Below are 27866 nucleotides of genomic sequence, written 5' to 3'. Positions count from 1 at the left end.
ATAATAAAACTCCTAACTGTGAATTTTTTTATAGATAATTGTGGAACTATCTAACAGTAAAAATAAAGGGACTTATTTATGGGGAATTGGCGTAGGGCAGCGCTGCAAGTCTTCTTGCATCACTACCCTATGCCAATGTGAAAGGGCAGGAATGCATCATATTTATGCAGTAAGGTGCACTCCTGTTCTTTCTCCCTGTGCTGGTGCAGAACTGGCTGCCTAGCACCAATGCAGGAACCCTTGCACCATGGTGCAAGTGTGTATACAGTGCATGCAGATAGTTTTTGTGAAAGAAGGGGCGACATCCTGCACAAAGCATTCCAGAGAGGCATTTTCTTCTTTCTATGTGTGCTGCAGGATGTAGCACACATGCAGAGTCGAAAAAACAAGGAGAAATTAAAATGTTTGTCGTTGTTATGCCTCTGCTGGGGAGGCAAAATGTTTTAGGGCTTTGGGGCTTTACGTGATTAAGTATCTGGGGCAATGTCAAAATCCATGGGTGTTGTATGGGAAAACCCTCTGCAACACCTTTGGAATGACTCCCTGGTGCAGTGTAAGGCAACGCTGCGACTTGCACTGCTTTGTCTTACTCCATATCTATGAGGCCATTCAAAGCCATGCAAAGTGGCTTTGCATGACCTCAGATATGGTGGAGAGGCTTGCGCCACTGGACCATTAAAATGCTCCAATGGCGCAAGCCTCTCATAAATATGCCCCAAAATTTGTAGTTTACGTAGGAACAATGAAAGCAGTTTGGTTACTTTTCCTTTAGTTCTTCTCACTTTACCTTTGTTTGTAGGGTTGACTATTAGTGAATAATACATACATGTAATGTTTGTTCTTGACCTGTAGGGTGAATGTCGGGAATCCACTATGGGAACTGGTGTTCACAATCCCGTCGGTCAAATGGATGATCTGCTCTGCTGGCTCCGAGTCATCCTTTTCTCTTTGTCCAATAAAGTATAAAATCAGCTCGTCTTCCCTTAGTTTCACCAAGTACCTTAGAAATATGAATGAGGTAGCAGCCTCTTAGACAACAAGCATTTCAACGTCTTAATAAAAACTGTGACACATGGCAAAATTATTTTACATCCATGTCTAATAAGATTTATATAATGGCTCTAAAAGTAAAGAGGCTACCATGTTTGCCCAAACCATATGGGACATCTTCATCCATTGATGGATTTTCAGCCAACAGCACTTTGCATTGTGGTATTTCTGAACCCATACTTATAATGCTGAAAGTGAAAGTACAAATAACAGAAGACAACAGGTGTTGGTAGGAAGATAGATAGATAGATCAATAGATCTATCTATCTATCTATCTATCTATCTATCTATCTATCTATCTATCTATCTCTCTCTCTCTCTATCTCTCTCTCTCTCTCTCTATATATATATATATATATATATATATATATATATATATATATATATATACATACACCACACATATACACAAACACACACAGTTCTTAACAATATTCCCATTTCAAAATATCTTCAATCTTAGTGTTCAAACCAATGTATGTAAACATTCAAGATCAACGACTTTCGAATTGTTAACCTGCTTCATAGCCTTCTATTGCCACTTCTAGGACAATCTTCTGAGACTTAATCATTGATCCTATGTAGCTACAACGTTGTAAAATAAAATATGCACGTGTTAGAGAACTGCTAGCCTCCTACATTTACTCCAAAGAGGGTTTCATGAATATTTTGAAATAATTCACATGCCGTCAGATATCATTTTTAATTTCTTTATTCCAGCCCCTTGGTAATTTTGGCTACATCTTCTCATGGGTGAGCAACTGATTTATTTTTACGTATAACATCAAACTCCTTTTGAGAAGACATATGAGATTTATCGCCTATAAAAAATAATCTTTTGCACGTACATCGTATTCATATGTTAACTAACATTGTACTCAGAAATTTCAATTCTGTTTAGAAAGTGCTCACAATTTTGAAAACGAAATCTTTATTCCCAAGCTTGCAGCTTTCCGGACATTTACAGTTTTGTTTAACACACATATTATCAAAAACCTTATAAAAATAGTTATGCAGATAGATTCGCCCAGTTCCTACTTCACAAACTCCACAGCCACCCTTCTCACCAACAGGGCGACATTAGCACTGAGAGTTAGCTGGTAAATCGTAGCCTCTCAGCAGTCATCATCTATTAGTTTTCCATCACTGTATGTCCCATCTCTAAGAGTGTGAAAGATGTACCTGACGCTTTACAAATTCACTTAACACAGCACAAGAAAGCTCCCACTTGTCTGTTCTCATTGTTTTAAACAACATATTTTTCTCATTTCATGAAACCGGCAAATATCAAACAAGCATCGGAGAAGCCAATAGATCGTTCACTGTTAACCTATTGGCTTTATCAAGCCCTTCTAATGATGCTGTGCATCACCAATAAAAATCAACATGCTCTTTGCCAATAATTTGCAGCATTGGCAAAAAAGAGGAAACAATGGCGAGAACATGTGGTCAGTCATTCTGTAGGTGTGCACAAGCATGATAATGTATTATGTTAAAATAACATTTATTTCACAGAAAATATCTTATAGAAGTATAGATCATTTTCGAATGTATCGTTTGCAAAAACAGTAGTGTATAAAACTTAATATCATAAGCCAAAGTGATACAACAACTACTTTGTTCCAAAACCAAACAACTGATTGTAAATGGTCCAAGCACCCACCATACATTTCACAAATGATTAGCAAATCCTTAAATTCATTATCTATGGTGGGAAGTGTATTTATCATTATATTTTACAATGGTTATTGCTATGTCAACACCTTTCATTGAGAATAAAGTGGCTAGTGCATCTATCCGAGTTAAAACTCAAATATCTTTTTTTTTAAACTGGGTGAAGGATTTATATTCTTTCTTCCTTAAAAGTTTAAAAACGATGAATCACGATTTATTTGACTGTAAGGTCACCTATACAATAATTAGGGCTCCTGGAATGATGCTTGTGTGGCTATAGCATTTTTTGCATAGTTATGTTTTTGCTACATTTGCCACATAATCCATCATCTGATGCATAATCTGCAGATTACAATAAAACAATTGTTTCTAGATCAAACGGTTCAAAAGCTACTAAAAAAGCAGCAACACACGTAGCAGGGTAGTGGAAGGCTCTTTGCAAAGGTAGACTGGTCACCGCTCTGTTGCTTATTGCTAAACTGCTACTACTGGTGTGCAGCCTACACCAAGACAGTGTTCACAAGAGGATAAAAATGACAAAATATTGAATCGATACTATCACAGATAGTGCTGCATACTTTGGTCCTCCCTTGCTGCATAATTGCAGTCGCCCAGACAATAACCAATATTTTGCCAAATTCTTAACCAGAACCCTGATATTGTTCAGATTTGATCAATACCAATATATACCAGAAAAAAATGATTATGTTTATCTTTGCCATGGACTTGAGATAGGTATGGAAAACCCCTTCATCACCCAGATTTAAATGAGGGCATTATAAACTTTTTGTCGACAAGTATGTCATATCACTCCGTTGGCTGGTTTACTGGTTGATAGGTTTTGTAGCTCTACTATCTTTGCCACTGAAAGCTATTTATCTATATTGAAAATGTAAATTCTTAAATGTGATTCAGAGGCAAAGTTTACAATTTAACAAGATACTTTGTTTTGTTTGAGTGCTTTTGTACATCCTTCAAACCTTTAACAGAGAATTCGTTGGTATCCTGATTCGAGTCTGCCAAGACACTGAAAAGTCTGTTTTGGCACATCATTTCCAAAGAGTCCTAGCTTACACTTTATTCAAGAGACAATAGTTATGCTCCAAAATGCACCAGTGGGATATGTTTACCCAGGATTGTTTTCGTTAGAGGATCAGCTGATAAACTGCCATAACTGCACCAAAACCTTTTAAAGTGTTTCCTCTGGCCATTAACCCCTTCACTGCCTTGCCTTTTCCCCTCAGGTGCTGAGCCTTTTTCTGGCTATTTGGGGCAGTTCGCACTGAGGCCCTCGTTACTTTTGGTCCACATAAGCTATCCACGTCAAATTTGTGTCCTTTTTTCCCATCAACCTAGGGATTCTAGAGGTACCCAGAGTTTGTGAGTTCCCCTAGAGGAGACCAATAAACTAGCCAAAATACAGCAAACATTTTGTTTAAAAAAAAAAATGGCCAAAAAGGGCTGCAGAAGAAGGCTTGTGGTTTTTTTCTTCCTGTATAGGTATCAACAAAGGGTTTGTGGTGCTAAATTCAGCATCTTCCCAGCTTTGAGGAACAGGCAGCCTTGAATCAGAAAAACACATTTTTCAACACAATCTTGGCATTTTACTGAGATATACCCCATTTTTACATGTGCTTGTGCTCTCATGCTTTCAATGGGTGTGGAACCAATGCTGGATCCAAGACACCTAAACATTTTTTGAACAGCAGACAAAATTATGAATTCAGCAAGGGGTCATTTGTAGATTCTTCAAGGTTTTCCTTCAGAAAGCAACAGCTAAAATTAAAAATATGGAAATTGAGGTCAACAAACAAGCCATTTCTGTCCATGTTTTCTTCTACTTTTTACAGCTATGGCAGATTTTTTAAAGCAATATACCGTTACATCTGCTGGACTCTTCTGGTTGCAGGGATATATATGGCTTATAAGTTCATCAAGAACCCAAGTTACCCAGAGCCAATAAAGGAGTTTCACCTTGCAATGGGTTTTCATTGTCTACCAGGTATACAGCAGTTAATTTGGTGAAATATAAAGAGTTAAAAATAGGTATCAAGGAAACCTTTGTATTTACAAAATGGGCACAAGATAAGCTGTTGAGAAGCAGTGGGTATTTTCACATCTCTGAATTCTGGGGTCCCCATATTAGCATGTTAATTATAGGGCCTTTCTCAAATTGATGTCTTTTTTACACACTGTCTTACATGTGGAAGGACAAAATGTAGAGAAAGGCAAGGGGCAATAACACTTGTTCTTCTATTAACTGTTCCCCTAAGGCTCCGGATAAAAATGGTACCTCACTTGTGTGGGTAGGCCTAATACCTGCAAGAGGAAACGCAACAAGGACACATTATATTTTTACATTGAAATCTGATTTGTTTTTAGAAAAGTGCCTAGCTGTGGATTTTGGCATCTACCTCAGCCGGCACCTAAAAGAAACCTACCAAACATGTGCATTTTCTAAAACTAGACACGTACGGGAATCCAGGATGGGGTGACTTGTGGCACTCTCGCCAAGTTCTGTTACCCAGAATCCTTTGCAAACCTCAACATTTGTCAAAAAAACACTTTTTTCCCACATTTCTGTGCTGCAAAGTTCTGGTGTCTGAGGGGAGCCACAAACTTACTTCTACCCAGCATCCCCCCACATCTCTCAACAAAAATGGTACCTCACTTGTGTGGGTAGGCCTAGTGCCCGCGACAGGAAATTCCCCAAAACACTACATGGACACGTCAAAATTATCAATTACAAAACTACCTGTTTTTGCATGGGGGAGGGCAGAGTTTTTGGTCCTTGGCTGAGCAGCCATCTAGGGAAACCTACCAAACCCAGACATTTATGAAAACTAAACACCAGAGAGAGTCCAGGGAGGTGTGACTTGTGTGGATCCCCCAGTGTTTTCTTTTACCCAGAATTCCCAGAAAACCTCAAATTTAGCTAAAAAAACTCACCTTTTCCCCACATTTCTGTGTGGGATCACTACACCAGCACACATTTTCTGCTACCCAACCTTCCCCTCAGTCGCCTGATAAAAATGATATCTCATTTGTGTAAGTGGACCAAGTGCCTGTGACAGTAAAGAGCCAAAAACATGTTGTAATTGAGGGGGCACCAAGGCGGGTCCAAAAGGGCAGTCTGAAAAAAAGTTTTAGGTAGACAGGTGGAGCTGAATTTTTGTTGGTATAGATGCAACAATGCTGGGTGGTAGGAATTATGTGGATTCCTGCAGATTCCGGAAGGTTTCATCACAAAAATGTGGGGAATATACATGATTTCAAGCAAAGTTGGAGGTTTGCAGGGCATTGTGGGTAAGAAGATGGTGCGGGTGCATGTGAAGCACACCACCCTAGACGCACCCAGATGTTAAGTTTTCAGATGTGTCTCGGTCTTGCAGATTTTTCTACGTGGCACCGCCCCAAAGTCCACAATATGCAGTCCTCATTATTCCAAGTGGGATGATTTTGAGAGTTAGCCCAGCTCCCATGGGCCATATATAAAACCAAAACCCAAAATAATCAAATGTCCTCTTGCTTGCCATTGGGATAAGATCTTCTAGATAGCGGGGGGAGAACTGAAAGACTATTATCCCCTTCAATTGGGGTGGGGGCATAACCATGCCCAAACTGGTTGGTAGCCAGCACCCCACAATTTTTTTTTTTTTTAAATTACCTGGCATCTAGTAGGATTTCTGCCACCTGGGGTGTGGATCGGGGTAATTGCCTCATGTGGGCAGGCCAACTTTGTCCCCATTCATTTGGGGTGGGGGTATGACCCTCTTTTTTGAACAAATACTTCCCTGGCTTCTGGTGGGGTTTCTGTCCTCCTCAGGAGCAGATGGGCCTTACACAAATAGGCCGATGTGCCCCCAAGGGGGACAGAATTGACCAAGAGTAATCTGCCTCAGTAGGGAACGACCATTGCCCTCCAAACAAAACACACAGACACACACTAATCCCTGGTGCCTAAGTGGTTTTTACACCCCCCTGGGGGCAAATCAACCTAATAGAAATAGGCTGATCTGCCCCCAAGGGAGGCAGAAATGGCCTAAAATAAATTTGCCCCCACAGAATAGCGACCCTTGGTCAAGGGGACGCTCCCCTTCATTGTTTATAAAAAATAAAAAAACTCCCTGGTGTTTAGTGGGCATTTCTGCAGCCCGATCACTTTATGATCAGGCTGCAGAAATGCTCAGAAAGACATGAAAGGAAAGAAAAGCCTTTCCTTTCCTTTCCTTTCCTTTCATGTCTCTCTGCAAGCATTTCTGTTCCAATCGCACTGGAAGCTGAGCTTCAAGTGCAATGGGGGCAACCTCTGATGAGGTCAGTGTGCGATTGCGCACTGACATCATCAGAAATTACGGGAGGGGCAGGGGGTTCGGGGGTGGAAAAGGAAGTGATACCACTTCCATCCCTGCCCAGGGGAGTGGGGTGGGAGACCCAAGGGGGTAGAGCTAGTGCTCCCTTGTGGGCCGGATGTAGGACGAGCTGGTCTCATCCTCAGCACCTGGCAACCGTGGACAAAGGTGAGACCAGCTCATCCAGGGCACCCGAGGGGCTAAGGAGGTTTTTAAAACTCCTAATTGATTACCCCACAAAAGTGAGGCCTAAGTTCTAATACACACTGACCTGCTCAAATGGAACTTTATTAGGAAACAATACAAACATCTTAAGCCTTATGGGGAAAAAATAAAGTTGTAGGCTTTTTAACATCGATTGTAAGTATATTGGTCCCACAAAGGGTTAAGAACATTAGGTTTACGCTCTAACCCAACAGAGGTGAGGTCCACTACGAGAAGGCCATCCACGTACATAAGACATGAAACAGGATATCATCTGATTTTCAGGGAAAAAGAGTTTATCTCTCATAGCGTGGGGGGAAGGCCTAAGATAAAGACGTTTTGTTGTGAGTTAGAATTTTTATGGCAACTTGCCATTAATCTGATATAATGTCAGCAAATGGCACCCACCTAAATAATGAGCAAATTAAACTTGCCCACCAAAACAATCTGGTCCACCTCCTTGGAAGCAATTCATATTATGGATTATGTCTGTGATGACCTGTTCCCTGTGATGTAATTAATAGTAGTGGTTTTCTATTGATAAGAGGGACTTTTATAAATCAGTAATATGTCCTACCCATTGGGCTTCACTGACTTGTGTTTCCAGGTTGCTCAGGGAAACAGTTAACTCAGTATTGACCCTTCACCAAATATTTTTTTCTTATTACATTACCATGTGATATGGCTTTTTGCATTTGATTCCAATGAAATTCAATTGTTTTTGCTTTTTTAAAATCAAAAGTGAAATATATTTTCTTCTCCCGTCATTAAACATTTGTTTCACTGCTTCACTATCATTCTTGCTGAAACTGCAACATGACTTATCAGGGATCTCCCTTTGCATGGTGGCATCCTGAATCAAACCATCAGAAGGGAAATATTTTTCTAGTAAAGTTTTCCAAAGGGCGAGGGTTACAATGTGATTTTAAATAAGACAATATAATTTATATAAATTGGTTGTACTACTCTAAATTACAAGTATCATCCAGGCTATTTAAAAATGTATCATTTATAATTGTGAACATATCTTGTAAGTTGCCACCTGCAATTGTAATCCTGAGCCTGTGATTATAAATCACATTTAGTTTAACAGTTGGCTTCCTATCATTTCTTTGTTGTCCCCTAAGAGTTAGCTCCATGGCCAGGTGATCACTGAAATCTATATCGAGGCCCTTTCCAACTTCACTTTTTTTAAACTGTTCTACAGGTACCAGAGAGTAGTCAGTTAGTGGCAGATGCTTACCATGTCTAAAAGTAGCCTTTGCTGGCCTATCACTAGGAAATCAGGCATTAAGATTGATAAAATCTAGAAGAACAGCATCTGACGTGATGTACCTGTTAGATTTCCCAATGCTGCAGCCACAGAGAGTATTTCATACATATTCAATAAGTCCACCTGAAAACCATCAGAATTACCAAGAGGCATTTTCAAGTTAAAATACCTGCCACAATGAAAAACGAGGTAGCGAAGTAAGAACATAAGAAAGTCAAATCATCTTCAAGTTTTTATTTTTTTTTATTTCAAAAGCTATTGAATTTGGATGTCTGCATATATTAATTCAAATTAAAGAGCAAGCAGCAGTAGCAGTAATGGATGGTTCTATAAAACAGGCCAGTCACTAATCACAGGCACTTTCTGTTGTTAATAACTTCTTCCCATAGAGGATAGGCACTAATATAAACTGACCACATGAGGGGTGGCTTTGGTTGGATGTTTAGGTGCTTTTATACACATATTACGTAACCATTTCAAAGCCAGATTTCATGCTTGCTGGTTTCCTGAGGAATAAGTACAGAGTAATAATGGAAAGCCAAAAAATGTATAAAATTCATAAAACCATGAATATTTCATATTAGATGTTTTACGGAAACTGGCACTTTATGTCCATTAGCCTAGCAGCAGTCGCTCATAGATCCTGAGCCCTTCAGATTGCAAATGGGACCTTTATGAGGCTCAGGCGAGTAAAAAGGCTGATATGAAACACTATTAAAGAGGTTAGGTTGTTATAATTCATTGAGTTTGGACAGTCTTCAATCTTTCATGTGATGGTTATGATGGTAGAGCCGCACTTGAGTGGAAGTCAATCCTCCATGTTTTCTAAGAATGGAACCTAGAGGTTACTAATTATTTTCGACTGGGCTGACTCACAAGGTCAATCACAAATTTCTATACCATTAGAATTTATCTCAGTCTGTCTCTATTTATTGGTTAATATGTGATGTGAGTCAGCACATTAAACCCCACAACTAGGAGGTCTGCAGACACTGTCTCTTTCAATGCTGTAGTTGCATTTTAGGCTGCTAGGGTTTTCAAGCAATTTAGAGGAAAGATTTCGAGATTAATTTTCCCTTTCTTAAGTTTTAAATAAAGAACATCAATGTTTTTATGCCTTGCCCAGATAGCACTGGTTTGTGCGCTTTCAACTTTGACCATTTCCTTACCAGTTTCAACATACACCAGTCTTTTTTGTGTTGAGTTAACCCTTTACCTGCTGAGGCTTTTTCACAGCAGTGTTGAGCCCTTTTTTTTTTTTTTTTTTTGCTAATTGGGGTATTTCATGCTTATGGCTCAAAACCTTTTTTGCACATAAGGTATTCAAACCAAATGTCTGCCCATTTTTTCCAACACAATTGGGACTTTAGAGATATCTAGGGTGTGTGGAGGGGACTCAGAAAATAGCAAACATATAACAAAGTTTTTAAGTTTTAAGTTTTAGGGTAAAGGTAGAAAGAAAGTGCCCATAAAAAGGTGTCTGTTTTTGTCCTAAAAATTGCATCAACAAAGGTTCACTGTGCTAAAGTAACCATTTTTCAAGCTTTAGGGGCATGCAGAGTTGAATGAAAAACCATTTTTACCACATTGTTGGATATACTTCTTAAAGATAGCTTTTTTCAGAACTATTGTAATTTCAACCTACTTTCAGTTTTTGGTGAAAATTGGTGTGAAACCCATGGGTGATCCTACAAATCCATAGATCTCAGAAAAGTAGAGAAAATTCTATATTCAACTATATTCAGAAAGCAGACATTTCTGTAGATTTGTCAAAGTTTTCCCAAAGAAACTAACTGTTGAGATAAAAACAATATTGAAAATTAGTATGAAAAATGACTATTTGTGACAACGTTTTCATCTGTAACTTTTTTCACAATGGCTGATTCACAAAAAAAATATACCATTATATCTGTGAGACTATTCTAGTTACAGAGCTAATAGGGAGTGTAGATTTTCCAAGAACCTGAGGTATTCAGAGCAAACAATTGAGATGCAGTTACAATGCTTTTTCAGTGTGTACCATGTATAGAGCAATTCATATGGTAAAATACAGAGTGAAAAATGGGTATGACGGAAACATATATTTCTGAAATATACACCAAACACTGATTTTAGAAGCAGTGATTATCAGTATATCCGTGAATCTGTGGGTGCCCATACTAGCATGATTCAGAGGGAATTTTTCAAAATGTCTTTTTCTTTACATATCAGCCTGCATGTGGAAGGCACAAATGCAGATAAATCCAACTAGAAATAACAAATGTTCCACTAGTATGCATTCCCAAATGTCTCCCAATAAAATAGTTCCTTTCCTGTGTAGGAGGAGAGGAAATGGCTCAAATTGCAGCATGGATGCCTCATATTTTCAACTGAAAACCGACCTTTTTTTGCAATGTGGTAGTGTGAATTTTAATCCCTAGATCACCTGACTTCTAGAGAAGCGTAGAACACCTGCACATGTTTGAAATCTAGACACCTAAGTGAATTCAAGGTGGGGTGACTTGTGTGACTCTCACAAGGTTTTCCTACACAGAGGTTCTTGCAAACCTCACACGTTGAAACAAAAGTGTGGCACTATGAATGAAAAACAGACAATGAAAACATTCAATTGGAAAGGTACGTTTACTGTTTTTTTACGTGCAATTTACCTTTTTTTAAAGACAATGGGAAAATCTATTCTCCCTGAAATGCTATTAGGAATTGAAATGGAGTTACAATACCTTTCATCTGTTGGTGCACGCTCTCATTTTGATACAAATCCACCAACACTTCGATTTTCAATTACGTTTTGGCACATAAACTGCCAATGCCATTGTTCTGCTGCTTACTCTGCTGTCCACATGGAAACCATAAGGACAGCCTGTTCCTTAAAGCGAATTCTCCAACAAGTTTCTTTTATGAGTATAACCGGATTAGGTTTAAACAAACACACCTTTCGTTTACTTTGGTCTCTAGTAGCACATGATGAGTGCATAACTAAGAGCCCTTCTAACCGTTTTTTAAATCTATTAACTGCAAAATAAATATTGATTCATACTTAATGAATAGTGCGTTTCTTCCTTAATTTTTTCTCTAGCAACAAATTCAAAAACACTTAGGCTTCTCGCGTTTATATAAGGGGAAAAGGGTCTGCAAAACATACCTTAAACCAAGTGTTACAAATCAAGAATAGGTAGCTTGTTGTTACTTACTGGGGACATGACAGGTAGATTTCCTAAACCTCAAAACAGAAATATGACATTGTTTCAGAAATACAGTAACTGGCAGGTGGCCCACTCTCAAACCGAGTTCTGCTCTGGGAGGTGTTTAGAGCAGATGGTATTTTTATATGACTAACCCATACCACGAAATCAATATGAACACTCAAAACGTGGAATTTAACACTTAGGAGCATATTTTAACTCTGTTTGCGCCGGATTTGCATCCTTTCTTTTTACACAAATCGGGCGCAAACTTAACTCCATATTTATATTTTGGCACTATACATGTCTAGCGCCAAATTATTGGAGTTAAAGTAATTTTTTGCCTGCAGAAAACTACCTTGCGTCAATGAGATGCAAGGCAGGCATTTCCAGCTAAAAAATGACTCTAAGGACCTAGCGCTTTATTTATCCTCCTGTGCAAAAATCACATACGGGGGGAGGAGGGGTCAAAAAATGGTGCAAAGCTTGCTTTGCACAATTATTTACCGCCTGGGTCAGGGCAGGCATTACGGGACATGTGGGCCTATTTCCATGGTGGAACACCATGGAATAAGCCCACAGGTGCACTCCCCAGGCCCCAGGGGCACCCCTATGCACACCAGAGGGACAGCAGAGGATGGGGGACCCTATCCCAAATAAGTATAGGTAGGTACAAGCAAGTATTTTTTTTAAAGTGCCAATGGGGGCCCTGAAATGGGCCCCCTACATGGCACTGGGTGCAATGGCCATGCCCAGGGGAAGTTGGTCCCCTGGGCTGGCCATTGAGGTGGTGGGCATGACTCCTGTTTTATCTAAGACAGGAGTCATGTGGTATGGATGGTTTTGTGTCAGAAAATGACTCTAGGCAGGTTAGAGTCATTTTTTTTAATCTAACCTGCCTAACGCCATTTTTTGGTGCAAAACCCGCTTCTTTCATACCGCCAGCCCTTCCCGACTAACGTAATATTTTTTTACACTAGCCTACCCTTTGCAACTGTTTGGTGCAAAACTGCACTAGTGCAGAATTTCTATCATGTGTACCTATTACAACTTTTGGGTGAGAATCACCAGTTGGCCAAAGAGGTAATCTTGTGGAGAACTCGATTCTGAGTTCACCTTGGTGCACTTGCACCCAGAGTCACCCTCCATGTGTACCAAAGAAATGAACTCAGAACCTAGGCTGCTGATTGATAAAGGGATTCAACAAATGTGTAATCATAGACTACAGTTGTAGAATTACAGAATAAGGGGTCCCTTGCGAACTTGGCAGTCCGACCATTGGACCTCCAAGACGATGCTCTAGAGGACACCGCCAAGCTGGCGGCCTCTAGACCTCCGTATTGTGATGTTCCTGCAGGGCTGGTGGGACGGTCAGTTCAGCTGCTTTGGCTCTAAAAGCTAGCAGAGGCCAATGCCAGCTGCACTGACTGTGCTAACTGGGGGCTGGGGGGGTCCCTGCAGTGCCCACTACATGGGCATTGGCGGTGCAGGGGTGCCCCTGTAGCCATGCCTCTGCCTTTCCTCAGGTCTTTTCTTTGCAGTGTTGCAGCCGTGAAAAGTTCAACGGAAAGGCATGGTGTGGTCAGCACAGCAATGTGGACATCAGCACCGCCATGCTTGAACACAGCTTTTTTCACAGGCAATTCTTTGGGATCCATAATACTGACAGTGGCAGTGGTCTTGTGGGGGGTAAAATTGTAATCTGGTGGTCAGACTACCAAGGTCGCTCTGGCTCAACCGCTACCATGGGTACAGCAGTCTTAGGATCGTGTTCCTTGTCATCAGGCCCTAAAGTTGGTGATTTCAGACCCGGTAATTTAGGCATTTGAGCAGTAAATGCATATTTGTGTTCATAGAGGTGTTGTGCAAGTTTACAAAGTTATTTTCAGCTTCTGTGGATATTTGCCAAAGTGAATGGAAAAACTCAGACAAATTTTCAGGGGAAACCTTTGCATACATTATATATTTGGGCTTGCCTTTATTGAAAGAAAAATCCTCTTGCAACGCAATGAAAGGGAAACAAAAACAAGGAAATACTACAAACTATGCAAAGGGCAAAATTCAGCAAAAAAACTTTTGCACGTCCCTTTTCTTCACTCACCTTTCTTGATCAAATAAGCCACTTAATCTATCCAGGATACTGTTTTGGTGGTTTTGTATTTTTACTTTGTTTCAATTTCTTCTGAAAACATGTATGTTGAGGTTCACATCAGCAGTGTAGTGGAAACGTCTCACAAGCTTACAAGCTTGCTGTGAGAAGTCCAGTGCATTGCTGCTGTATACCAGATTTTTGGCTTTTTGGACTTCTGGATTTAACCTATGACAAAGTTTTGATTTTGATCCATTGGCATTAACCCAAAACAATCTATTTTTTTAAGAAATGGAAGAGGATAGTATGTTTCTTCTGTCACCTAAATGAAAGGCTGATTCTATACCTCTCTCCTACTACCATGCCACAGGTCTGAAAAAATATTGGAAAAAAACATCTCACCCACTATTATTTGTGGCATGCTTCAGCATTGGTTTTCTTTTCACATCCAGGTAAGTTAATATTTTGACTCAATTGTAGGTGGGATGTTGGATGTGATTAGAAATCCAGATAAATTGCTGAGTGATATACCCAAAGTTGTCACTTTTTTAGACTGGTAACCCCAGCAATATTGAAAATAAAATAGCTTTGTATTTATTAAACATATGATTCAAATAAAGATAACTTGAACCTAACTGGCCTGATTTATAGTTTGATGAATGGGTTGCTCCATCACAGATGTAACATATGTCCCATCCACATTCTTAAGAATACATTCTATCCTATGGCAGTTGTTAAAAAAACAAATGTGATTTCCATCATGTTTGTGATGGTGTACCTATCTGCCAAACTCTAATGCATGCCCTAAATCCATTATGATTTTGAGAATTAGTATTTTTGTCTTCCAGCCAAAACAAGTCTGTCCTTTTCGTGGATGCTGCTAAAAAATTCCATATGACTCTCAATGCCTGAATCACTTATGTAAATTTGGCCTTCAAGTGTGCCCAGTTGGAGACCACAAATTCTATCCTTGGTGTTAAACTTACTCATACATGTAAGTTTACCAAAAAAGCTGGAGTTGCATCAGAGGCAAGCCCCCCTGTGCCTATCTGTGCCCAGATGGCACCAGTGGCCAGATACCCTGGTCAATTACAACTATACTACTGCTGTACCTAGTGGTTGCACACGTAATGTAACTTGGTGGCTTTTCTTGAAAAACTGTAGATTTGAGTGAAACACAAACTTGAACTATTTACTTTTATTGAGGAGGAACAAAAAGATTTAATGTTCTTAAAAGACACTTGGCTTCAACAGATCTCCATGCCAGACATGGTTTTAGCTATCCCAACAATCTAGAGTATCGCTTTGTGCGACTGCTTGAGCAGAAAGAGTGGTGGCATCACAAAAGTCCACAACTCTGAATTAATCTATGCAAACTCACTGCTCCTCTTAACAGACTGTGAAAATGTATTCTTTACTCTAAACTTCTCTTCAATGTAGGCACTCTCATTAGGCCCTCATTTATCACCATTCTGGCTCTCTCACACAGATTCTACAAGCTTTATCTGAGATGATAACTTTTTATGCCATTAAAACAGGTAGTTTTATACTTTTAGAAGATCTGAATATTAATTTAGATGATGTGCATTGCTCACAGGCTACTAATCATAATTTAGCTGCAATTCAATGAAAATCGGGAAATTCCCGCACACATAAAAAGGGCCATCTTCTTGATCCTCAATGTGCCTTTTCCTGTGATGTCGTCGGACCACTTTTGTTATCACCTATTAATACCCAAAGCCTCCCTCTTAATTCATCAAGTATGAGTAGATCTTGGTCGAATTTGAACCCTGAACAATTTGAACATCTCCTAACTCACAATGAAAATGAAGTCATGGTGGCCCTCGCTAACAGGGTCAAATCAGGTTCTCCCATACAACCTGCACCCCCTACCCCATATTCTTATCCATGCAGCAGTGATTTTCTATCCTGTACTAAAGGATATTTTGAACTGATCTTTCTCTAGTGCATTGATGCTGATGGAGAGGAAACATGTTATGATTAAACCTCTGCTAAAACAATGTTCTTTGAATCCCCCACAATTCAAAATTTACAGACCAATCTCACTTCTTCCTTTCTTTGGGAAGGTTCCAGAGAAGCCTGTTAGCAAGCAGCGTTCTGAATTTCTAGAGCACTACACCTTCTCTCAGATCAGATTTGGTCCATGGTACAGCACTGAGCAGGCACTCCTGGCTGTAGCTGAGGACCTCAAATGTACATTGGGTCAAGACAGCACTACAGTATTAATCCTCCTAGATCTTAGAGTCACTTTTGACATGATTTCCCATACAATTCTTCATGAGAGGCTACACAACTCTTGGGTGACACAGTTGGCTTTGAAATGATTTGTCTCCTTCCTTCAGGATCAGAGTACCTAAGTCTGTAGGAAGGCACTCTACGAAGATGCCCTTCCTTTGAAATGCGGGGTTCCTCAGGGATCCTCTCTGAATCTGACTTTGTTTATTATCTATTTCCATCCTGGAGAGGATATTGTTCATTCCTTTGGCCTTACCTTGGTATCCTATGCGGAGCGGATGACACCCAGCTGACCATTTTCTAAGTCCCAGGACAACATTTGAAAACAGCTCAGTTAAAGGCACATCTTGCAGCAGTTGCTTAGAGTGTGGCCACCTGCTGTTTAAACATCAATGTTAAAACAATGATAGTAGGTAACAATCCAAATTGTTAGACTCCTGAGTGATGGCCAGACAGCACTGGGCCCCAGAATCAGACTAAATATAGGAATCTGGTTTGATAACAAATTGTCATTTAAAGCTCATATGAGGAAACTGGCGGCAGACAGTTTTACCATTTTTTAGAACCATAAGAAATGTTCTGGGGACTCTGCCTTTTTGGACTCAGTGAACTGTAGTCCAGGCCCTGATTACATCCCACCTGGAAATGTACTATACATGTTTCTCTTTCAATCAGCACTAAGAAGATTGCAGAATATTAAAAATGCAGCAGCTCGTCTCTTGCTGAGGTTGTCTAGCCACCAATCTGTGTCTATATCTATCTGTGTCAGTAAAACTGCATAGGCTTCTGTGCGAAAACTGGGCTAATTGCAGAAGCCCCCTAACTTTTTGACCCCTTTTGTTTACTCATACTGGGGTTTTTCTGACTCTGACAGTGCCCTGTGCCCTAATAAACAGTCCCAGGGCCTGTGCTCTGATTAAAATGGCATATGCAAATTTGGCTAATTATAATTGGCTGTACCAACATACCTATAAGTCCCTAGTATTTGGTAAGGAATGTAGGTTTAAGGACCCCAGCATAGGCAGTACACCCATAGGTGCAAATATGTGGTGCCTAGTGTCATTTTAAAAGCAGGCTTGTCTTTCTAGTTATATAAATTAAAGTTAATCCCAAAATCGACTTTGGAATCAAAAGTACTTCCAAAGTCCTAAGCCACCTTATTTTTACAAATAAGTCACCCCTCAGCTATGCCCTAAGTGTCCCCAGGGTTTCATCCGTGTAGCTATAAGCAGGGACTTTATAATACATGTTTTATAAGCCCTGTTTAGGAACAAATGGCCAAATTAATTTTTCCCTGTTGTAGTGAATGGGCCCCTTAGGCTAAAAGGGAGAGACTTCATTTTAAAGTAATAAAGTGTAATTTTCCACAGAAGGAGCTAAATAAAGCACATTCGGTCTCAAATCATAATTTATATTAAATCCAACAACTTGCCACTGTTGAAGCAGATAGGCTAATTAGTTACTAATAAATGTTTATGTGCTTTGATTAACAAGAAGTTGATAGAAAAATGAAATGCATTGAAATTAATGTGGACGCCTGAAAATGTGCCCACGGAGAGTGACAGCCAATTTATACAAATTTGTACTAAACTGATTAAAATGCATAAAATATTGAAAATGTATAATAACAATGTAGTAGTATGTCATATTAAAATGTGTAACGTGTGTTTTGCATTATATTGTAGAGCTGACTTAGTCGAAGTTGTGCCTAGTTTTGCCAGGCCTCATGCAGAAGCTGAATTACTAGCACTATGGAGAAGCTGATGTATTGAACTGACCGTGAACCATTCGCTGTTAAAGCCTGCTTAGCTAGAATTTTCTGCAATGTACCAATGGACAAGACATGATGGACCTAGACATGTAACAAAGTTGGTGTAACACAGGCTCAATGTACTTTCCCAGGACTAGAACAATAGAGGCACTGACTGGAAAAGAAGATGCAACATTTTCAATACCTCATGAGCCGGATGATGAGGACATTGTACAGTGAAGCAATCAACGAACTGAGAACTGAGTTATATTAGAATTCAATATTATTGGGTAGATTAATAACTGGTGATTGACTGACCAACTAGGAATTAGGGGAATGGACTGAAAAACCTCAATAAAAAGTCATGACTAAGGGCAAAAACTTTAGATGAGATGCAGATGTGAGAGGTGAAATGCTGATGCCAGTAGACGCGATTTGAGAATCTGTCATTGGACTCATGATCTTGAGAGCCTGACGCGTTGCTAATCGATTGATGACCCGAAGATGAAGACTGACTTTGTTGCTGGTCCATTCTGTGGATAGGTAGCTATGACAATGAGACTGTTAACTTTTTGTGCTTTTCTTTCTATGTACCAACTGTGCTGTTTGAATAGTTTTTCTTTTAGCTAGATGTTTTCTAAATTCATGTTCTAAATTGTTTTTGCACGAAGTCCCACATGATAAGGCTAATCTGGGTTAGGTAAATTTCCTTTGGGTAATGCTGACAGTGACAAATGATTGACGATCTGATTGCTGAACTCTGCTATTAATGCTGTTATATTCATATTGTTGGCTTATGCTTATGCATTCGAGCATATGTTTTCTCAAGTTCAGATTAGATTATGTTATTGATGATCATTAATGAACTAATTCTGATCTGATTAAATAAAGTTGAATTAACCAATGGACTAGTATTGTAACTAATAGGGAAATAAAAATTACTTAAAACGTTTAGTTGAGTTGTGGTTATTAATGAAATGTTGATATATTGTCTAATGTTTAATGATTCTTTTAGTGGTTATTGATTGATTACATTGATTATTTATGTCATTGGTCACCACATGCTTAGGATACTCCATGCGATCCAAAAGGTTCATCGGCCTATACACGTCCCCTTGTAAGTTTACTCAAGAAGGACCAGGCGCATTAGCACCACTGTTGGCTTTAATATATTCTGATTGGCCAGTCTCTGGCAGCCTGAGCCAAGATGCTTTGATGAGGTGTGAAGTGGCCTGGGCTGAAACAAAGGAATCATCTTATGGGAGGAGATCTGCCTCAGCAGATGGTAGAACAGGATGTTGGGAGAGCAGCCAAACTAAACATCAGAGGAGGGAAGGACATTTGGGACAGCAACAGGACCTCACCCATTTCCTGCCACCCCAACAGCCAGGTGCCGCCTGATTAGATTTAGGGCCTCATTAAGAGTTTGGTGGATGAGAAGGCCTGGCTGCCAAACTCCCGACTGGGTGGCTGCCACCCTCATGGCGACCACTCCGCTTGAGTTATTAAGAGTATCCCGCTAGGTCGGTGGACGGAAAGCCCAGCTTCCACTAGGTGACCTAGAGGGAAACAGACTACAGCATTGCCTCTGGCTCGTAATCAAGCCGGCGGCAATGCTGTAGCCCGCAGTGTGCACCAGCACTCTAACAATGTACACTGTCTGCAAAGCAGACAGTGAACGTTGTGATGATGCTGGGCAGAAGGGCCCCTGCATGGCCCTTGCCAAGAGCATGAGCACTGGAGGGGCCCCTCTGTGGCCCCCTGAACGTGTTCTCAGCCAGCCTTTTCATGGCAGTGCTACCGCCATGACAAGGCTGGCAGAGAACACAGGCGTAATCCTTTGGGCTGCACTGCATGCAGCACTGCCACAGTGGATTACGATCTCCGCCACTGCCAGGCCTCCGGGATCATGGATCGTGGCATGCTGGCAGAGCCCTGGCAGTCTGACCCCCAGGGTTTTAATGTGGCTGTCGGACCACTGCAACAGCTGTGGTCCTGACCACCACAGCGAGTATGGCGAGGGCTGGAAAGGGGTGTGTTAAGGGAAACTTAGCTACACCAGTGGAAGGGCTCAGCTAGATCTAAAATGGAAGATTGAATTTTTCCCATCTTGGATTTTGGAGGAATGTTGCTCCCAGGGATCGATTTTTGCCACATTTCCCAGGAAGTGGTCAATCAAGAGGGTAATGGCCTGTACTTGATTGGACTGGAGCACCCCCCTGATTTTCACCACAGAAGCAAGAATAACATTCACAGAGCAGCTCCACACTTCAGATCCCTACTGGAACAAAATAAGAAGAAGGACTGCCCTGCTGGACCACTGGACTGCACCTGAATACTAATCTCAGAAGGACTGCATCAGCAGCACACTTCAGGCTTCACCAAGAAAAGGACTTTGTGTGGCTTCTACTACTCCAAGAAGGGACTCCCTGTAGGCTACAGGTAGAAAAGAGCTGAGCAGAGTCCCCTGCATGAAGTCCTGCAGAACCAGCCCTGCTGACCAATGGCTATTTTAGGATTTGAACCAGGTGCATTCTGGGAGTTGGCATCTTAACCCCTGGAGCAACTCACAGCTTCCGGACCTTTGGGGTGAGGTGTAGACACCTATAGGACTTTAAAAGTACTTCTGAAAGACGATCCATAAGTTTGGAGAAGTTTGAAGCAACTTTGGAAAAAAGCTCCATAAGTGGACGAGCCGAAGTTGTGAGTCAAGCCAGCCAACGTCGAGCATGACCCAGCCTGACTTGCAGGTGCATCCAGCTGAAAGGCTCCAGAGCCCCAGACTTCAAGGATTTCACCGGGGGGCTTGTGGATAGGCAATCTGAGGATGTTGTATCAAAATACGCTTGCAGAGTAGCATTGTCTGATGTTGGGGAAGAAAAGCTCGAAAAAAGATTCTAAGTTTGAAGATAAAAGTTTGACAAGGCTTCCCACACAGTGTATCTGAGGAGAGCTCTGGTCCCGGATGAAGATTTCCATCCCGAAAATGTTTCTAAGTCCAAACATAGGAACCTGGACCAAGGCCTCCAGCACAGCGTATCCAAAGAGGGCTTCAGTAAGGTCGGCCTCAACTTATGAATTGTCCCGGTTGGTGAGAAATCTTCAAAAATGTGTCTAAGTGTGAAGGTAAAACTTTGACCAATGCCTCCCGCTCACTGGAGTCGAGCCCAGCTCCATTGCGGTCAGCTTCAACTTTTGACTTTGCCCTGTTTGAGTGCTATCAGATGTCCAGAGTGGCACTTTTTATTTCCAAACTCTAGACCCTGGTGATCACCAGACCACTTTGGCAGTGGTCTGATCACAACATTATTACCGTGGTGGAGCTGCCACGGTCCAACCGCTGACACGCCAGGCTGCCACCACCATGCAGCCTGACAGTCCCGGTGGTTGCAATCCACTGCAAACATCGCTGCTCTGGGGATTACGAGTCCCCATCCGTCAACCTGTCTATGGAAGTGATGGCAAAATGAGGGACTCAGGGGGACCCTGAGGGCCTCTGCACTGCCCATTCACTTGGCATCGGCAGTGATAGGGGCCCCCATGCACAGCCCCCTCAAGCCTTCCACCATCTGAATTTTGTGCAGTAGAATGCGCAACGGGTGCTGCTGCACTAGCCACTCTGGCACATTGCATTGCAATGTTAAGGCCCTGTTCCCTGCTGGGCCGGCAGGTGGAAACATTGTTTCCACCCGCTGTTCCAGCAGGGAACTCAAAATAGGGCCCGCAGGGTTGAGGCCACACTGGCAGCATGATGGCAGTAAGAGTTTGGCGGGTGGTTAGGCCCTTAATATTTAAAAATTCATATCTCCGGTTCCCTTTATTAGATTTTTGTCATTCTGGTGTCATTTTAAAGATAAAAATATAATCTATTTTTTGAACATTTCTGTGGATTTTTTATTGGGTTTTACTTATCTTCTGTTTTACTGATGTTGAATGCTTTACTCAACTGTCTCCTAATTTAAGCCTAACTGTTTGTTGCCAAGCTGCCAAGGGTTGAGTCGGGATTAATTTATTGAGACCTTGACTGGACCTAGTGGTGGTTTGTGGCCTATTGCTAAGTGTAGGTACTTACACAGTATTGCACCTTCCAACAGCTTCCTATTAAAAAGGGATTCAATCCAAACCCTTATGTCTCGCTTTCCGAGTATTTAACAAAAATCACCCAAGTCTGTGCGGACATCTGGTGCAACCTCCAGAAAAGGCAACTAAGATTCTCAACTTCTTACTCTTCAGTAATTACCAGATTCCAGAAAAGCAGAAGTGGTGGCTGTTCCTTCTCCCTTCTTGCTTCTAAATTATGCAACTCTCTTCCATCTACTCTCCAGAATTTCCCAGATGACCTAATTTCTGAAAATCTCTTAAAACTTGGTTGTTTAAGCATCTATGCTAAGATCATATGGCTCCTACTGTCAACATCATGGCAGTGCAAGCTCTACTGGCGACTAGAATGCACAAACCCAGCACTTTCAAGATAATGTAATTTATGCATTGTGCTGATATGCTGTTGTTTAACCTTTTGCATTGCAGAGTTTAATCCTGAATGGGCTGGGCCAAGACTCTATATAAGGGAGCCAGCCCAGCTCCATGTGCTCACTATTCAGAGGTCCCGGTGCAGAGCAGCAGCAACTACCTGAGCTCCTGTTCCGGAGGCCTATTTTGATCTTCCAGGCCTTGCCCTTTCAGTTTGTCAGTGATTCTTGATCAGGGCGGTAAAACGGAGGTCGGGCTGGGCCCCCGATCCCGTTCTTGAAGGTTTTCGAGTTCTTGGGCATAATTTGCATGATAAAACAATTTTGCTCTTGTGCGTGTGAATGTGCGCTTGATGTTCTATGGCATTTACATGCTGACACTCGAATTGGCAAGACGCGCGATTCTTTACTCGTGTACAAATCTTGATATTCATTGTATGCTATCATTTCATTGTATTCACATGGTGGCATCTGAATTGGCAAGACTCGCGATTCATTTCTTGTGCTCAATTCAAGTTATTCATTGTACGCTACCATTTCATGGCATTCACATGGTGGCATCCGAATCGGCAAGACACGCGATTCATTTCTTGTGCTCAATTCATGTTATTCATTGTACGCTACCATTTCATGGCATTCACATGGTGGCATCCGAATCGGCAAGGCGTGATTAATTTCTTGTGCTTAATTTGTGAATATTCAGTGTGCGCTACCATTTCATGGCATTAACAAGGCAGTATTCAAATCGGCAAAACGTGCGATTCATTTCTTCTACTTAATTCATGATATTCATTGTGTGTTACCATTTCATGGCATTTACATGGTGACATTTGAATCAGCAGGATGCGCGATTCACTTCTTGTGCTAAACTCATGTTACTCATTGTGCGTTACCATTTCATGTCATTTACGCGGTGACTCTTGAATCGGCAGGACGCGCAATTCATTTCTTGAGTTAAACTCATGTTACTCATTGTGCGCTACCATTTCGTGGCATTCACATGGTGGTGTTCGAATCGGCAAGACGAGCGATTCATTTCTTGTGCTCAAATCACGATGTTCATTGTGCGCTACCGCTTCATGGCATTTGCTTGGTGGCCTTCGAATTGGCAAGACGCGCAATTGCTGTGTCTTACTCATGTTATTCATTGTGCACAATCATTTCATGGCATTTATAAACTCTTGTGGAAATCCGCAATGTGCGCAATTCATGTTCCTACATTTTAAGAAAACTAAAGTGTTAGAATTCTAGATGTTATATTGTATGTGCATAATAAGTCCCTTAAGTCCAATTCATATGGTGTTATAGAAATCATTCAGATTATTTCCTGGTCCTCATGCTAAATACTATGCTTGAATTTGAAAGTGTAATTCTAGAAGGTTCTGATGTTTCTAATCCATGTATAACATTTCATTGAGAGGTTCATTGGAAAGTTGTATTAATCTTTCTTGACTCCTTCACAGGTATCCAGACATCGTGAGGTCTAGTTATTTTAGTCCATGCTTAAGTTATCCATGTTTCCAGTATGACAATGCTTAGAATCATAGTCTGGTAATGATTAATATGATATAATCTTGATATTGTGTGTTTTAACCTTTTGCTTCCCACAGGTCTCCTTCCCAGCTGTTCCCTACCTATTCCCCTTTTCCCCACTTGGACTCTCTTAGACTCTGTGACATTCTAATCAGAATATTGGAGCTGTCTTGTGGTGGACGTGTTGGGAACGTGCACAGACACCTCCCTGTCTTAGCTCTGTGAGGCTTTCTGTGGTAGCCATGTGATTTACAAGATAGAATAGAATAGAATAGACTAGAACAGGCTTAGATGTTGTCCAAGAGCTGATTAATCTACCATCAGTGTCCTGGATCAATTATGCTTGGTGCATGTACTAAAGAAAAACACTTTGAGAGAACCATTTGGGTTTTACTTTAATATGATGACACCTGGTTAAGAAGGCAAGAAAAGTACATGAGACCAAAATAACAGTTATAACTGGAACATCTTTCTAAAAGCTCTTTCAAGCCTTGAAGGAAGCAGTTTTAATAAATGAACAGGAAACGTGAAGCCTGTGTCAACCATCATTCACTTCTGAACCTTCAGAAATATATGCTGTGAGTGACAGTGTCATTTTTCCTAACTTTTTGTGTGCTCCTATGCCAATGCACCTGTGGACGTGCCTGTCTTCTTAAAGGTGAGTGTTCCCTTTTCAGTGATTTGTTTCTGCCAGGTTTTTTGTGGCAGTGGGACTGCCCCGGAAATCCTGGTGGTGTGCAGCCTTGTAATAGGGTAGTGGGAAACAGCCTCTCCTCCAGTGTGACTATCCTTCCACCGGCCGTGGCAGTCCCTCTACAGTGGCAGTTCGGGTGTCGACTTGACTGTGTTCTGTTGGTTCTATCCCTATGCTCATAATATGGCAGTCCGCGGCGCTGCGACCACTACCTCCACTGTGGCGGTCCAGGGACCGCCAGACATGTAATGACCACCTGAGTCCTGATGATGGTCTGACAGACCTCTAACTGCCACCACAGGCTGAAACATCAGCATTACCTTCTCATTTGACAAGGTGAACTGAAAGTCAATGATAGTGCTTGAACTGGGACTGAAAACCAGGCAATTATTGTGCAGGACTTTGCCAAGAGGAGGATTATACCCCTTCCTGGATCTTCTGTTGGGATTCAGTCTTGTGATCTAGGGGGGTTTTATACAGAGTTGTGGTTTATGAGATGGACATTCTGTGGATTTATTGTACATTTTTTTAACTTCCTAAATCCTATTGAGTAATATATTGGATTTTAACAGTACGGAGGTGTCTTATTTATTAACTGAAGACTGGATCATATGTAAACAAACTATATCTAAACAATTCCTCTAGGAGCATTTTTAAGTGAGATTCATTCTAAAAGTGACATTTCTAAAATAGTAATTGTTGGGCCAGGCTTTTTTTAAAGGGTCATCCTCTAATATTTTGCCTTCCTCCTCATAATTTTGCTGACCTGTTTTTTGTTGGCTCTGAGCATTTTATCACTGCTGATCAGTACTAAAGTGTATGTGCTCTCCTTTCTACATTTGGGATGATTTACTTACACCTAATTAGCACATTTCATTTCCCTGTAAGTCTTGTGTACAGTGGTATCCCTATACCTAAGGCCTGTAAATTAAAAGCTACTAGTGAGCCTGCAGCGCAGCCAGCTCCACCCACGGAAGTAGCTTTTCAAACCTGTTTCAGGCCTGCTACCCCAACACCTGGATACGCAGTTTACTGCCACAGGGACCTGTCATGTAAATGTATTTGCCAGTCTTGGAACTCCCCTTTTACTACATATAAGCCACCCCTTAGGTAGGCCTTAGCTAGAACTATGGGCAGGGTGCTATGTATCTAAAAGGCAGGACATATGCCTGGTTGTGTGGCCTGTCCTAGTAGTGACAAACAGCCTATTTGTTTTCTCACTGCTGTGAGTGCTGCCTTGCTCATGGGATTGCAGTGGAAATGCCCTACCTTATGTCTAGGTGGTATTGTTTAATCTATGAGGGGTAGCGTATGCATGTTTGGTATGGTTGTAATGGTAGTGAGAAATGCTGCTTACTAGTGTAGGTGGATATTTTATTGCTGTTATAGAAATGCCACTTTTAGAAAATAGGGATTTCTTTGTGCTTACGACTCATGTGTTTTGCAGCTTGGCTCCAATCCACGTCTCGGGCAGAGTGACAGGTGGGCTTTGTGCATACTTTTCAGACAGCCTGTTCACAGGAAGGGTGGAGGAGTCACAGAGGCGCATTCTCATATTAAATGGTCTTCCAGGGCTGAGAGAGAGAAAGGCGGGGCACACCTGTATTTGTAGAGGCTGTGCCCTAGCCTCACACAAAGGGCTCATATACCCACCCCCACTGATCTCTGGAGCCTATGATGGAGGAGAAAGGGGACACTCCTGGAACCAGTCAGTACTGAGTGGAACCCCTTCTCCCCCTTTTGTAAAGACTGCACCAAATGAGAACAAGTACAGGGGGTCTTCCCCCACATTATGAGACACTAATAGACTACTGAAATGGACACAGGATGCTGCTGGAATGACTCACAAGGAACAGCCTTTAGACTGCTGCTGTTGTGCTGATCTATGACCTGTTGGGTCACTAAGAGGAACTGCCACCGCCTGCAAACCTTTCTGCTGGCCTTTTTTGTTTGGGCCGTGGAGCCCGGACCTCATATACTGTCTCCAGGGGCTGGGTGATGTGCCCCCTTGTTCCCCTGTATTTTCCTCTGTCATCAGGCACTGGGAGGACGATTTGACTTCTGGTGTTCTAGCGCGAGAGGAGCGCTTTGTTCTATGAGGGAGCACATGGAGAGCACTCTGTTTTCCTGGCTCAGCACATAAAGAGCACTCGGTAATGCTCCAGTGTGAGTGCCGGTGTTTGCTTCCTTCCCCTCAGTGGCATGAAGTGCCCCCTTTGCTCCCGCGTATGAGGCTTCCCCCTCCCCTCTCAGAAGGGTGGCCATGAGCAGCCTCTGTGATGGCATGGGCTAGTGCGTTCCCTAGGGTGCCCCTGGGGCACAAACAGGCCCCTACTGACAACAAATCACTGCCTCAACACAGGCGTAGAGGAGGAAAAAGCGTGGAGTGGCCCCCAAAAACACAGGAGGCCCGGCAAAGTACAAATACCCCCCCAGGAAGAGCGCAGCTTGCCAGGAAGCTGCCAGTGATTGCAGTCATCTCGAGAACAGGGGCAGCTGTGGACAGAGTGTTCGGCTCTCAGTGGGGACCCAGACAAAGAGATGTCCCCCCCTGCTGGGAGAAGAGCTGTGTGTGTTAGGGCACAATTGCCCCAGGGCATTTCTCCACTCAGTCATTAGTGGGCTGGGCAGGAACCTTGACAGGGGCCCTGTTCCCACTAGGAGACCATACCACATGGTGGAGCACATGAGCTCCTCGATGCCCAGAGTGCTGAACAAACTACCGCCTTCCCCCTAATAGGAGCATAGGATCTCCTGCGTTTCAATTGTGAGTCTGGGGCTCACTACCCCAAGTGTGGGGGGCAGTGAGGCCTCTCCGGGAGCACCTGCAACACAGGGGGGCTACCTGCAACACACTCATCTCCCGCAGGTTTCTCGGGATTCCAACGATTTCCTGGTGTCCCCATTTACCACGGATGAAGTGCGGGAGGCCCTCGACTCCCTTCCACTACACAAAGCGCTGGGTCCCAACAGATACACTGCGCATTTCTGCAAAACCTTTGGGGCAGAGCACACACATCACCTAGCTGACCTGTTCAATTTCATGAGAACCGAGCACACACTATCTCCCACTATGGGAGAATCCCTGATCACACTTATTCCTAAGGAGGGGAAAGACCCTCAGCTCTGTGCCTCTTATAGGCCTATCGCCCTGCTTAATCTCGATGCAAAAGTATATTCCCAAATCTTAGCCCGGAGACTGGATGGTGTGTTACCAGATCTGATTCATCCTAATGAATTGGGCTTCATCAAAGGTTGGCAAACACACAATAATTTGAGAAGGGTCGTTCACCTGATGGAAAAGGTAGCAAAGCAGCAGGTCCCGGGCTGAGGGAAGTTG

At 42.0% G+C, this 27866-nt stretch overlaps 1 protein-coding gene across 1 annotated transcript in view; it reads right to left on the bottom strand.

The window, feature by feature from the left end:
- The window catches only part of LOC138303991 (uncharacterized), a 692211-nt gene that overhangs the window by 246315 nt on the left and 418030 nt on the right, over window positions 1-27866 (bottom strand). The window contains exon 5 of the mRNA XM_069243614.1: window positions 827-1000. Coding sequence (XP_069099715.1) covers window positions 827-1000 — 174 coding nt within the window. The remainder of the gene's footprint in view (window positions 1-826; window positions 1001-27866) is intronic.

The sequence above is a fragment of the Pleurodeles waltl genome, chromosome 7, assembly GCF_031143425.1.
Source record: "Pleurodeles waltl isolate 20211129_DDA chromosome 7, aPleWal1.hap1.20221129, whole genome shotgun sequence".
Taxonomy (NCBI): Eukaryota; Metazoa; Chordata; class Amphibia; order Caudata; family Salamandridae; genus Pleurodeles; species Pleurodeles waltl.
This window is presented reverse-complemented; position numbering and strand designations above follow the sequence as displayed.